This window comes from Varroa jacobsoni, unplaced genomic scaffold (genome assembly GCF_002532875.2).
Source record: "Varroa jacobsoni isolate VJ856 unplaced genomic scaffold, vjacob_1.0 scaffold_452, whole genome shotgun sequence".
NCBI lineage: Eukaryota > Metazoa > Arthropoda > Arachnida > Mesostigmata > Varroidae > Varroa > Varroa jacobsoni.
In genome coordinates, this window is record NW_019213354.1 from 1 (window position 1) to 12539 (window position 12539).

General features: G+C 41.2%; 1 protein-coding gene and 2 long non-coding RNA genes across 8 annotated transcripts; 1 reads left to right on the forward strand and 2 right to left on the reverse strand.

Moving 5' to 3' along the window:
• Nucleotides 1-46: 46 nt before the first annotated feature.
• On the reverse strand, nucleotides 47-10059 carry ari-1 (E3 ubiquitin-protein ligase ariadne-1). 6 transcript variants are annotated; one of them, XM_086968390.1, is made up of 10 exons: nucleotides 8764-10059; nucleotides 5008-5186; nucleotides 4676-4828; nucleotides 4180-4410; nucleotides 3686-3784; nucleotides 3309-3428; nucleotides 3102-3182; nucleotides 2467-2996; nucleotides 1537-1585; nucleotides 1284-1370 (listed from the first exon to the last, which is right to left on the reverse strand). In XM_086968390.1, the coding sequence occupies exons 1-9, from the start codon at nucleotides 8801-8803 to the stop codon at nucleotides 1537-1539; spliced, it is 1482 nt and encodes a 493-aa protein (XP_086824516.1). In that variant the 5' UTR covers nucleotides 8804-10059; the 3' UTR covers nucleotides 1284-1370. The 6 variants fall into 6 exon arrangements, 5 of the variants coding, with proteins under 5 accessions (XP_022689140.1, XP_022689138.1, XP_086824514.1 ...); XR_015311111.1 differs by lacking the exon at nucleotides 1284-1370 and adding an exon at nucleotides 2066-2280 and having other exon boundaries at nucleotides 1539-1585; XM_022833405.2 differs by lacking the exon at nucleotides 1537-1585 and having other exon boundaries at nucleotides 47-1370; nucleotides 4676-4825.
• LOC111260554 (uncharacterized) lies at nucleotides 7815-8757 on the reverse strand. Its single transcript, XR_002680406.1, has 2 exons — nucleotides 8579-8757; nucleotides 7815-8154 (listed from the first exon to the last, which is right to left on the reverse strand). It is a non-coding gene; the product is annotated as an uncharacterized LOC111260554 (long non-coding RNA).
• Nucleotides 9267-12346, forward strand: LOC147753478 (uncharacterized). Its single transcript, XR_015311112.1, has 2 exons — nucleotides 9267-9378; nucleotides 9943-12346. It is a non-coding gene; the product is annotated as an uncharacterized LOC147753478 (long non-coding RNA).
• The last annotated feature ends 193 nt before the right edge of the window (nucleotides 12347-12539 follow it).

Sequence of the window (12539 nt, forward strand, 5' to 3'; positions counted from 1 at the left end):
TTACGTTTTCGTAATCATCTTAACAGTACAATACATTATCATCTATATATATATATATATATATATATATGTATTTATATCACCCCAAAAAATCGACTCGACACGTCCATGTTCTCTACAGTCTACCAAGAATCGCTTTAGAGCTGTACAAAATATTTCTTCGCGCACTTCTTGAAACGTGGGTTTCCCTGGCTACAATCTTTTCTCATTAGTCGTAGTGGCTCCCAGGTTTCGCTTCATCTGAATTTCATTCATTGACCACTATCAATATGAGCCACTTCCCGTTTGGCCAGTAGCCCACTCAGCAGTCGAGAGCATTCTCTGCATTCACAACGACGGCACAATTCTCAATGCGCTAAATAATAAAGTTTTTCGCAATGTCTATTTATTCTTCATACTTCAACCACTACAATACTATCATCGCTATTATAATCATTATTTCTTATCACCGTAATAGACTTGGACATTCTTATCAATTAATGATAATATCATGGATTATTATCACCATAATCACGGAGAAGGAAGTAACAATTCTCAGTCATGTAGTGATCTGTTCCTTTATTCCGGCCATTTCCATCCGCTACCCAAGACCACACAAAGCCAATGGATTTTTATCAAGGCAACATGTTTGTTTGGGCAAGTACACGTATAATGAAAACTGGCCGGTGCAGTCAACCGTGTAACCGTTTCTACTTTGCCAACTAGTTATGTAAAGAAATCTATATAGAAATAGTAGAAGTTGTAGTAATAGCTATGGCCAGCAGATTCTGCTACTTAGCCAAGTGGAGAATACCACTGATGATCACTGCTGGCTCTATGGTCGATGGTCAAAAAGTAAGGATATTCCGTATGTTCTTTGATGCCCGTTAAGAACACATGTAACATTTTATTAACTTGTTCTTTTCTGCCGCGTAAACGGGCTAAAAAAAAACCCTCCTCTTGAATCGGTGAGAGCCGAAGGGCTTTTGCTTTCTGCCAATTCTACCGGCTGTCGACGAAAATGCCAGTGGAAGGCAAGCATCTTTACTGATATTCTCTGCCACCTGCCAACAGAACTCAATGAATGATGACAGGATCATTTCGTGGCGAGCGGGACGCTCGAGTTCATATATTTCTGAACGGAACATTGTGCTGGTCACAAAGGTGCTAGGTTAATCGATGTGGCCACAAATTACGATGCCGACGACGACGGCAACATGATCATATCTTTCTGACTTGTAGTCGCTAGTGTTATTGAGGATCAGTCGTCGGCAACCGGCAAACCTGCCCATCATTTTGCGAACTTCATCTCTTCGTTGTACTCCCACCAATCGTTTTCGTAGCCTTCGTGTACGTGATCAAGGAGTACGCGCCGTCGACCCTCGCAATATCTACAGAAGAAAGTTGATCAATAGTGACAACGGGTTAATAATTAGACTGTATTTACTCGATAGAAGTGGCGGTTTTGCAGCGCATTAAAAATCGAAGCCCTGATGTTTCTTTGGGTGAGAATGATAGATTATTCCAGAGAGAGTCAACATATCTATGGATACCGACCTATCCATAATCCGTTTGACGGTAAAGCTGTTTCTGTCCTTTTAGATTCCTTTAAAAAAGATAGGCGTTAATGGAAAAAGGACAATTTAGGTAAGTGTTGAAAAACCTTTTAATATTAAATGTGTGTTAGTGGAAAAAGGACAATTTAGGTAAGTGTTGAAAAACCTTTTCTATAATATCTGTAAATGATATGTTGGGTAACACCACCGTAGTGTCATTAAATAAAGGTAAAACCACTTATAATTTTCCTATACTTAAATGTGTTTTTCTTTATTATTATCATAGAATAATTCTTTTTGGATAATATGATAGTTACGATAGACGAGCTTACAATAGACGTTACTCTATCGTAAGCTCGTCTGTCGTAAGCTCAGTCAGCTGAGAAAAACGATTTACGTTTATATACCGAAGGCCGATGTTATAGGTCAACGTTTTTTTCAATGTTACCCGCGAGTCTCTTGCTACCAATCGAAAGGTCCTAATGAGAGGAATATTTTAGTTGAAAACGGCAAAAAACAGAAGCGGAAACCTATGACGTAGACCGAAAACACGTTTTCGAAGCAAGAGAATACATCCGCCGGAGTCGATGACAGGCATCTAATGTTGAAAATGGCTAACTGAAGTTAAACGTATGTATTGTCTCTAATGATGTGTGTCCGTCTGTCTTAATATAGGGTCCGTTTTAACGCCGGGTCGGAGTCAGAATTTGACGTTAGCCGATTGTCGGCTTGGCTATGAATGTCGCTGAAAATATAGATTCAAACGGATCCGCAATGAAACTTATTGGGTTTCCGGAGGAACTGCTGTTCCACACGTTCTTTTTAAGATATGGCTTTAATCGTATTTGACGGATAGGAGGTAGCGGATATTCAAGGTTCGTGTTTACCGGATCTTTATAGACAATGATACGTACACTTGATTCAGACTCACCTGTATTTGTCCTGGACTTTTTGTTTAATATCGTGAAGATTTTCCGAGGTAATTTCCCGCTCAAGATATTCACTAAGCGTTTCCGTCGCGCTCTCGAGATCCCGTTGGTTGTCCTCGAAAATGGCGCTTTGATTGTTCCTCGACAAGTAATAGGCAAACACGTACGTATACATGAGCGTTTGCCGACACTGACAGAGTACATCGACAGCTTTCTTCAGAAACTGAACTTCAATCCACGACATGTTGTGTTGTTGCATCTCCTCCATTTTTAGCTTAATTGCCGCGTACAAATTGTTCTCAAATTTCAGGGACTGCATGTGGTTTAAATAGCGGTTACAGTAGAACAAATAGCGTTGTAGAGCTCCCCGCGATTTTTCCTGAGCGTCACGTGCCTTCTTCGCCTCAACCTCGTCGAATCTATTGCAGTTATACCACGACGTGCCATGCGGCTCCCAGGGACCTAGACACACCCAGCAGAAGTCCATTTTGCAGTTTTGGTTCTTACACACCATATGATTGCAGCCGCCATCCTGGAAATACAGCAGAGTTGGTTAGCAAATGCGTACGATATTTTAATACCAATGTCAATAATATGTGCTTCTCGAGGTATACAAGGCGACAGTGGCGCGGATTACCTTTTCAATTGTAACGTAGCACTTTGGGCATTCCTTCGTATTTGCAGCAATCCAATTTGACGTTTCGGAATCATCGTCGCACTAAAGTCGGAACAAACAAATGTCAATTTGATTACCTTAGCTCGTGCACTTCTATCGTAGCCATGCTCACCTTGCTTTGACACGATTCCGTGCCGAACAGCTTTTCCAAGGATGGCCGCCACTTACCTTCTTTTGCCATTTTTTTATTAGGCCACAGCGAACGGGATCGTGCCAATTTTCGCCGCATGCAAAACAAAACGTGTGTCCGCAGTTACAGGTAACGGCGCGAGCCTCCACGTAGCTCACCTATATGACCATGAAAACTGCTGTAATTAAATCACGATACAAGGACAAGGGTAGATTTCCAAAAACACGAAGACGACGAAAGTATTGCAAATAATTGTAAAAATATTAATGTAATAATAACGGTTGACGATCACAATGGAGCTTTTCGGTTGCAAGCTGTGCGGAGTAGTACCTTATTTAGATATTTTATCACAGATATATTGCCAAGCTCTATGCAACCTTTTGCGTAACAAAATGAGATCAGTCATCGTTCCTACCTTAATGGCATTCGTGCACTCAGGTTTTGGACACCACCGTAGAAGTCTGTTGCACTGGACAAAGCTGTTTGTAATTAAGTGCTGATATTTGAGCTTCACCTGTGGAATCAGCGAGCAGGAACGAAAAGTAATTCCTAGATTAACATGTACTATTATGTGGCTGACAGGGTACTTCGAACTTACTTGACAACTGCAAAAATCTTCACAGGCTTTTGCAGTCGTCTCCTATCGTTGGACTTAATAATTACCGTGCAATTTGCGGGCATATATTCATTAAAAATACCAGCCCCCAATAGAAGACAAAATTTAATTAGAAATCGTCAAGGACAGTCGTGAAAACCAAATAACCTGTTACCCTCTTTTTCTTTGTACCTCAAAAAATGTTTCCATAGAGCTTCAGTTCTACCTATAATAATGTTATTAACAAGCGTGCCGCCGGCTTCCGAAACTAATATCAGAGTTTTGGAAAACTTAGGCATTTTGCATGTACATACCTTCTGATCGGTTATGAGCCGCATTACGGTTTGATCATCTACCAAAATATCGCAGCCGTGCGCTGCACACGAGATCGTCTGCCCGATTCCTTCTTCCATAATTTTCGTTGTAAGATAGTAATTCCAACAATCGGTGCAGAACCGGTGGTCACATGCTAACGCTGCCATCGAACTGCATGGTACGCGCTTCAAGCAGATTTCGCATTCCTCCATTGCTGCTGAAGGCTGCTTCTGAAATTTGACATAAAAAGACAGTTTACAGTTAAACAATCTGCAGCCATACAGGCCTGTAGTAAGTTTATCTTCCACGATTCCATCAATGGCGATATATAAGCATCGTTGCCAAATTAAGTAGCATGAATTCTTGAAAAATGAAGATCTAACCGCATATTTGTAGTGTAGGGAGAAAATACCTGAATAAATCACTGCTGGCAGTACTTTGAAACTTAGAAGCATTGGATGATATGGAAACAAAAGTTTGCATAACTACAATTACCTTATCGGCCAAAGCCGAGCCTTTAAAAGGGTAGACGATGTGAGCCTGCTGAAACAGCGTTTCTTGATCGCCATCGTAGTATTTCTCGTAAAGTTTTTCCAAATCCCATTTAAAGTGGTTGAGCAGAATTCGTGTCATTGTTGGAGGAATCTGCTGAAATGACGATTATTAAACGATTCGAAAATTATCAAAACAAACATCAGGAAAATAAACATTAGGAAAGAAATTAATACTAACTCACTGTAGCGTTTTTCTCAAAATAAGCCAGAAAAAAGTTTTCAAACTCGAAACGGTATGTAAAGCTCGTATGATACGATCCTGCTCTGGGTTACCTCTACGATGGTGTTGACCTCCTTTATCGTATCCACCATGTACTTAACGATATCCTCCGTGGAAAGTACGTGGTAAGGCGAGTCTTCATCAGTCCTTCGACCACCAGCAGGAAAGCCACCAGCTCCCAGCGGCTCAGCTTCAAGACCCATGTCTTCATCTTCTCCTGAGGTTTCATTACCTATAATCAAAATATAGAAATATATACTTGTGTCGGAATTCAGCACACTTCAATAATGTAGCTTAGCGGTATAAGGAAAAAAAACGACGGATACTGCAATTTACGGTTTGGCTTGTTGACGAGAAGGCTACAAGGTCAGGCGCAACGTTCCACTGTCTCATACCTCGTGATGACCTACGAAGAGTCAATATTTCGTAATAGCGGCATTGAAGGTCCTTCATAAATCGAACAATTCCGTAGATGGAAACAAGGTAATTAACTTGTGATTCATATGCTCAATCTAAAATAGGTTGAGCAAAGGTACTGTGTGATTTGTTAAAATCGGCCGAGGAATTATTCTAGAATATAAATCAATGCAGAAAGAGTGCCCTAATCCGGATATAATAACTACCTTTTCAGAAAAGCTAGATTACTGCCCATATTCGCAAAGCAGCTTTGCTGTAAATAAGTAAGTAAGGTGACAGACATGTTGAATGCATCCTTCTTGTTCAAAATTTCATACTTACAACAGGTTCTCATTTCAAACAGTTGTTGTCTATGCCATCGACTAATACCGTATCAGATACTTGCTATACTCCTATATTATTTGGAAACATTGTTAACACATTAATTACGCTCCGAGGCCAGTTTTATTTATAACGATGCGCCTATTTAGTAAATACAGTCCAAAACAATGATTAATATTATTAACTTCCATAATATCCTTCGCAATCGAAATCTCACTGATCTAGGACGTAGGAAATATTTATGGAAACTCAGCCGAAACGTAATAAGACGTACTTGTACAAAAAAAGTACCGAATCATAGCGCCCATTCCGAATAAACGCGTACGCTGTCGGTTGGATTCATACTATGCTTCGAGTGTAAGTAGATGTCAGATCCGTGCTTTGGAATCCCACCTAATTAGCACAGTAATAGCGGTACACCAGGACCAACTGTAGACTTTTATCCATGGACAGTGGCCAACCTTCCATATGCAGACCATGTCGATGCTATTCCTGATTTAACCGATGCTTACAATGTTTGATACTTCTATGAGACATATTCATTACACGCCGAACCACGTTACTCTGCTAATAATCTCTGTTAGCTTATGAAAAAGAGCTGGGAACAAAATCTCGAAGTTTGCGATAAATAACTCGTTTCAAATCTCAGTTTCGTTGTTTGTGTTTAGTTTGCTATCGCTCAGAAGCAATTTCAAGAACATTTCAACTTCATAAAATCGGATTTGAAATTAATATAGATTAATCAGGGCGGATTTTTATGCAGATTCTGACCGCTAACAGATTGCGTTCAGAATTCGGTTTGTGCAGTGCCTCTGATTAGTAGTTGATGTGCATAAGGTACTACGTGAAGGAAATCGTATATAACGAATCGGCTGCCGAAAGCTATTTTTTGTTTAATGCTGGATTTAAAATTATTTTGTTTTCGTTGACTTCACTTAGGACCAGCAAAAGCATCCAAGCGAGGAATTCACCTCATACTAAACAACGATTGAAACAACTCTCCCTATTATGACTGATCATTATTCACACAGACAAAATGTAATTATCTACATTAGTTGATAAGGATGGCATTGTCTAGCGAAAGAACAAGCACCCTTTAGGCATGAACTTTATTTATTTTTACGTTTGTTATCTTCACAAATTCTAGTAAGTGATCGCAAGGATTGCTCAGCACATCCTGTTTCGAGTTTTGACGTCCGTTAGGCATTCCATCAGACCGGTGGCTCTCAGCACGAGGCGGAGTCTGTCTGTGTCCTCTTTCGAACCTAAACCACAATGTGTTCCTAAGATTAGCAGACAAATACGTTACCCACTACATCCAATAAGCATTATCTCACTGTAGGGTAGTCATAGATGTAGAATTTCTTTTCGTAGCCGTATTGAAGTTACACGCAAGGTACTTCATGCATAGCCACTCCGATAAAAAAATGACGTTACGGTTCACTAGGTAGTTCTAGATTGGATAAGCGGAAGATTCGAAGCTAAGAGAGGCTTGACATTCGTCTTTGCATTAAACACTTCGTCTATATTGTCTCTGTAATGACAAAGTTAAATTACCTCTTAATAGCTTTCTCTGGTGTTTATACCCTTCTCCTTTCTCGGTTCTATCTGTGCAATGTATAGAAATGCTTCGTCTTAATTATGGGCTAGATTTAATACCTAAGCACTGTCTGATCTGCGACAGAGTGATCGATTAATGCCCATATTTCGGCACCACTTGTCAAAGCGTTTTTCCAAAAGAAGAAAGCGACATTACACTCTTGGATTGTTTCGCCTAAAATTGAAATTGCAGGTTCATCACCTACGAGTTTTCCCCCCTGCTTTTTCGATAGTGTCCTGGTTGGTTATAAGGCATGAAAGGAATCATGCCTGCTGTGGCTTTCCAATAAATTGTCATTTTATTTGCCGGCACCGTTTTAGTGCGGTACGATCCACAAGATTTTCAATGAAGTTACATAAACTTTGCGGTAACTATGTGGCTATCATCTAGAGCATGACGTTCAGTTTCCACCCGCACTGTCGGGTACATTCGAGCCTACGGTAATTGATTAGGTATCTCAAAGATCGCATATTTTTGTTGTTGTTCTTCGTCGTCAACAATAATGCAATTAGACAAGCGGTCTAGCCAAAACGAATTTCATTTATTCACCTTTACTGGTAATAGTAGAAATTATATATGCACAGGTTAACAACACACCATCCGAATACCAGGGAGAGTATATAGAATTATTTAACACGCTATGCATACTATAGGTTATACGAATCTGGTTGGGTTGGTAAATTTAAGAGATGTGCGAAATATCCTGAACCTGGTGTATAGGAACAACAATTCCCTCTGCATCTGGAGCATTTATATGTATTGTTAGGCTCGTGGAAACCCGGTTGCCCGCAGAGTCTATAGCGAAACGCATGCACAGTGAAGTCACGTGTGTTTAGCCGGTTCGTCTCTTTCCACTCATTACCTTCATCGCACCCAAAGTAAAGACATTTCTTGAGTTATATAAAACTATCGTGTCATCGTCTATTAGAAATACACGTTTTGGGTTCCATTTTTCTACTAAGCTCCCACAGGGCATCTCAATTCCTTGCAAACAATTTCATTCGTAAATTTCTGGGTAACAGCCGATTTAAGCACAAATGATACACTTTATTTGGCAGTTTCGCGCATTACCGGCAGCGCGAATAATTACAGCAATTCGTATTTCCTTCTCGAGCGGTGCTCTGTTGTTCTAAATCGTTGTCTCAAGATTAACTACAATCGGTGGTAATTCCATTTAATTATTATCTAAGAGACAGGGAAGAAGCCAGACTGTTGGAGGAATAGCTCACTGCCTATGCCCTGAGTCATCATCGGAAATAGAATAAACCAAAACAAAGACTAGATACCATTCGCCGCTGTCATTGCCGATCACATGCGCCTGATTCTTCGATCGCCATCAGTCTAGACGATATGTAGCTGGTGAAGACGAGCTGATTTCATTGAACCAGATATATACATATATGTGTGTGTTTGTATGCATCTAGAGATTTTTATGACCCAACCAATACAAGTGCTGATTGTACTGACGTACCTGAATCGACACCAAAACCCAGCTCCTCGTCGCTGTCCATTGTCGACCGTGTGCACGGACGATTGGATTGCTGCCAGTACAGCGTAAGCCGACAATTACATACAACACTCACAATGTACGAAAAAATCAAATTTCTAATCACTGCAGCACATACTTCCGTCACGATGAGGTTTAGCAGACCTATACTCCGTCCTTTTAGGTTTTGCTTACTCTACACGTTGAGGTAGAATTCTTCCTGGTCTAGAATTCGGCTTTCTCGGCATACAGTGTGGTGACAATGTGAAAATGGTAGTAAGCGGAACGACGAAACTCACCACGCTCCTGACAAACGAATAGCTAAACGATGACAATGACGTTTTTTTTGCCAACGCCAGCAAAAGGTGTTGTTTGTAGACTTTGTATTACACTTGAAGTTACCACAATGTTACCAGCAACATAACCGTGCGATTAATCAAATCCGAACCGCTGTATACACTCAGACGTCAAATTAGCATAATTGTTGTTACACGACTGCTTTCGGGCGACCGGCACTACGACGACGACGACGACGATGACAACGACGACGGCGATGACGACGACGACAACGACGACGACGACAACGACAGACTCTTTTAGGTCAGTATATAAAAACCTCACACTCTTTCGACGCTCATTGTCACCAAAAACGTTGACCACTGGCCACCTAAAGGCCAACAAGCAAGGTTACCTTAGCTGAATATGTTTGTGTATATATATATATATATTTGTATATGTATACAAATACGTATGTATATGGTTGAACGGTACGGACACACTGCCTCCAGCAATAGGGCCAATACTCGTAGCACTGGCTCAACGCACTTAGTGCCCCTTCCACTAGATCTTTTCTACAAATAATCCTCGTCGCATCAAGGCTGCTATTGTTCGATACCGACTATCATCATCAATACCAACAGCAGCAATACTAGCGAGGCCAGTCAGCAGCTTCCAGGCAATAAGGATCTTCGTCACCGACCCCTCGCTATGTGATTAGGGGCAGTACAGCCGTAAATCCGACCGACTGCCACGGACTGCCAGCTCGAATCAACCATAAGCTCACTAAACACAACGACTTCGCAACAGTAGCAGCAAATATAGTGGCACCGCAGCACCATACCAAACCTAACGTTAAATTTGTGCTGCAATCTTTCTTCTTTACAGCAGCGACGACGGCGGCGGTGGCGGCACTTGCAACAACAGCAGCAGCAGCAACAGCAGCGAGAGCAGGCAGCCGTCCGCAGCGGCACAGCAGCCGGAGTGCTAGTCGTCGTAGACCATAATACTACAATAGTGTAAGCACAGGTTACGTTAAGTGGTACCAGCAGCGCGGACTGCCGGACACCACTGTTCGCCGCCCACTCGCCAACGTTCGTCACAGTTACCACTAACGTTAACGCCACAATACAACGAACTAACCAGGCGAAAACACACAAGTCACTGCTGCCGTTCTGATATGCTGAAGCAGCAGCAGCACAGGGAGACAAAGAGCAGCCTACGCCAGCGGGAACATATCAGCGGTATGCATCTTCCACAGCAGCAGCAGCAGCAGCAGCAGAACAAAACAAAGCCGTCAGCCAGCTATTGCTGTGAGAGCAGTGGCAGTCGCCGCGCAGCCGTCGGTGGCTGAGCCGAGCCGTTGACAAACGCTCCGTTTACTTTTTGAGAAGAGTGCTGTGCTGATATAGAGTAGCGTGTGACGCCGCTGCCTCGGTTTCTGCTGATGCTGTGTTCGCTGCTAGTGTTGCGATTAACAGCCACTACTCGAAAAAAGCAGACGCGGACGACAGACAGGGAAAGCTTTGTCGTGCGTTCGCCTGTTCCGTCAAAGGGATGCTTTCGCCAGACTGCCTAGAGAAGCCAGACGGAGAGATAACGACGGCAAAGCAACTGGCAAGTATGACGATAACAGTGGCAGCGGCGGCTGGCTAGCGCCCGGGGGTAGCAGTAGCCTCTGTTCGAAGTATGATGGCGCCTTTTTGCATCAGAGGGCCGACTCAATACTGGAATGTAGCGCAGCTGGGACGAAAAACGATAAGATTGTTTTTCACGATTTGTCTACCCTCTGCAAATAGAATCACATACGCTTATCGATCAATTTGACTTTTTAAAGGTTATTTGTATAGGACCCGTCAATAGGACCGATGTATTGAGCACTGGTAGACCTATATTTTATAAGTTAACCTTTTGATCGAACGAATATGCTTTATTTGTAAAACGATGATATTAGTTCATGTGCGTTAATATCAAAAGTTGGGATGTTCAGGAAAATTATTTTTACGAAAAAAGGAAGCAAAAAAAAGAGCGAAAATTCACAGTTTACCCTATTCCATATTGTCTCGACCACAAGCATGATATTTGCACCGCTTTGCAGTCAATACAGAAAATGTGTAGTTATTATTCAAATTCTTTATTATTTAGATTAGGTTTTACGTTAAGCACATATATGTTTAACGTAAAACCTATTACTGAACCAATCGGCGATTTTCCACCATTTTAAATGTGTCCTTATGCATTTCTTTGTGATCTAAATAATTTTAGAGCCGTCATGCCGACGCCTTAATTCTGAAGTAGTATATTTTGTGATGAGTGCACCATTAGCTTGCTTGCATCATAGTGGTGGTACAAAATGCAGGCGTACCCCGTATAGTTATCAACCAACTCTTTGAAACAGATGAAAGCTCGGTTTATTTATTTGTTATTTGTATTTATTTATTTATTTGTTACCTAATAAACATTTCAGTTGCACTGCATACATTCGATTGCAATAAGCTGAGACAATAAATCTTCATAAAATAAAATGATCCAATTGTGGACGATGGATAATGACTGCAACAAAATTCTGTTAATCTGTAATATTATTAAATGAAGATCCAGGTTGGCCCGGAGTCAAACAAAGGGAAGGATTTAAGATAAGTGGGCAGTGGTCTTAACAGAAGCAACAAGCCCAGTCGCCGAAACTGAGACCCACACCCGGCTCATATATAATTAAGCTATTTTGGTTGCTTTCGATCGCTACATAGAAGTTATACCCAAGCCTCTTTGTGAAAGCTTGACCCATGATGTCCTTACAAGTAAAGTTTTTTTCAATCGAAACACAGGTTGCTGGGCTTCTACAGGCATTAGTTATGCTAAGAATTACAAGTTAGCCAACAATAACGTAGTAACTCCTGAAATTTTGTCTAAGCGGAACAATACAGTATGATAAACACATACCTATCGTTTTCGTTTTATAGCCGACACGAGTCGTGTACCTTCGATCCGCAAAGGAGGTTATTTGATGTTATCACCGTTTTCCTATAGGCAGAACCCTGAGGATGGAACAGCACCTGTTTTTCCATAAAAAGCAACCGCATCATACTGTCCAATAACCTGTGGAAGGTTGAAGGCTGTTTTACCATTGTACCCAGTCGTTTCATTGTACTAGATGCTGCCACTACTTGTGAGGGTGTACGCGTACCTAAAGATGGACCCATTTCCTCACAATTAACCGTAGTAAATAAGTTTTTTAAAGACCACGTCCTTATATACTTGTTATAAATAAAGGTTGTATACACAGTCGTTTCTACCAGTGGTTGTGTTAAACGGCAGACCGCTTTTAGTATCCTTCTAAAATCAATTACATCTATGGTTTGCATTAAATCTGGCGTCGATGTTATCACAATTGATCCTCTTTGAATGTCAAATCTAAATTCAACCCTACGAAAAAACCTTTTTGGTATCCTATCAAGAATTAAAAATCTGCAACTGATCGTAATAGG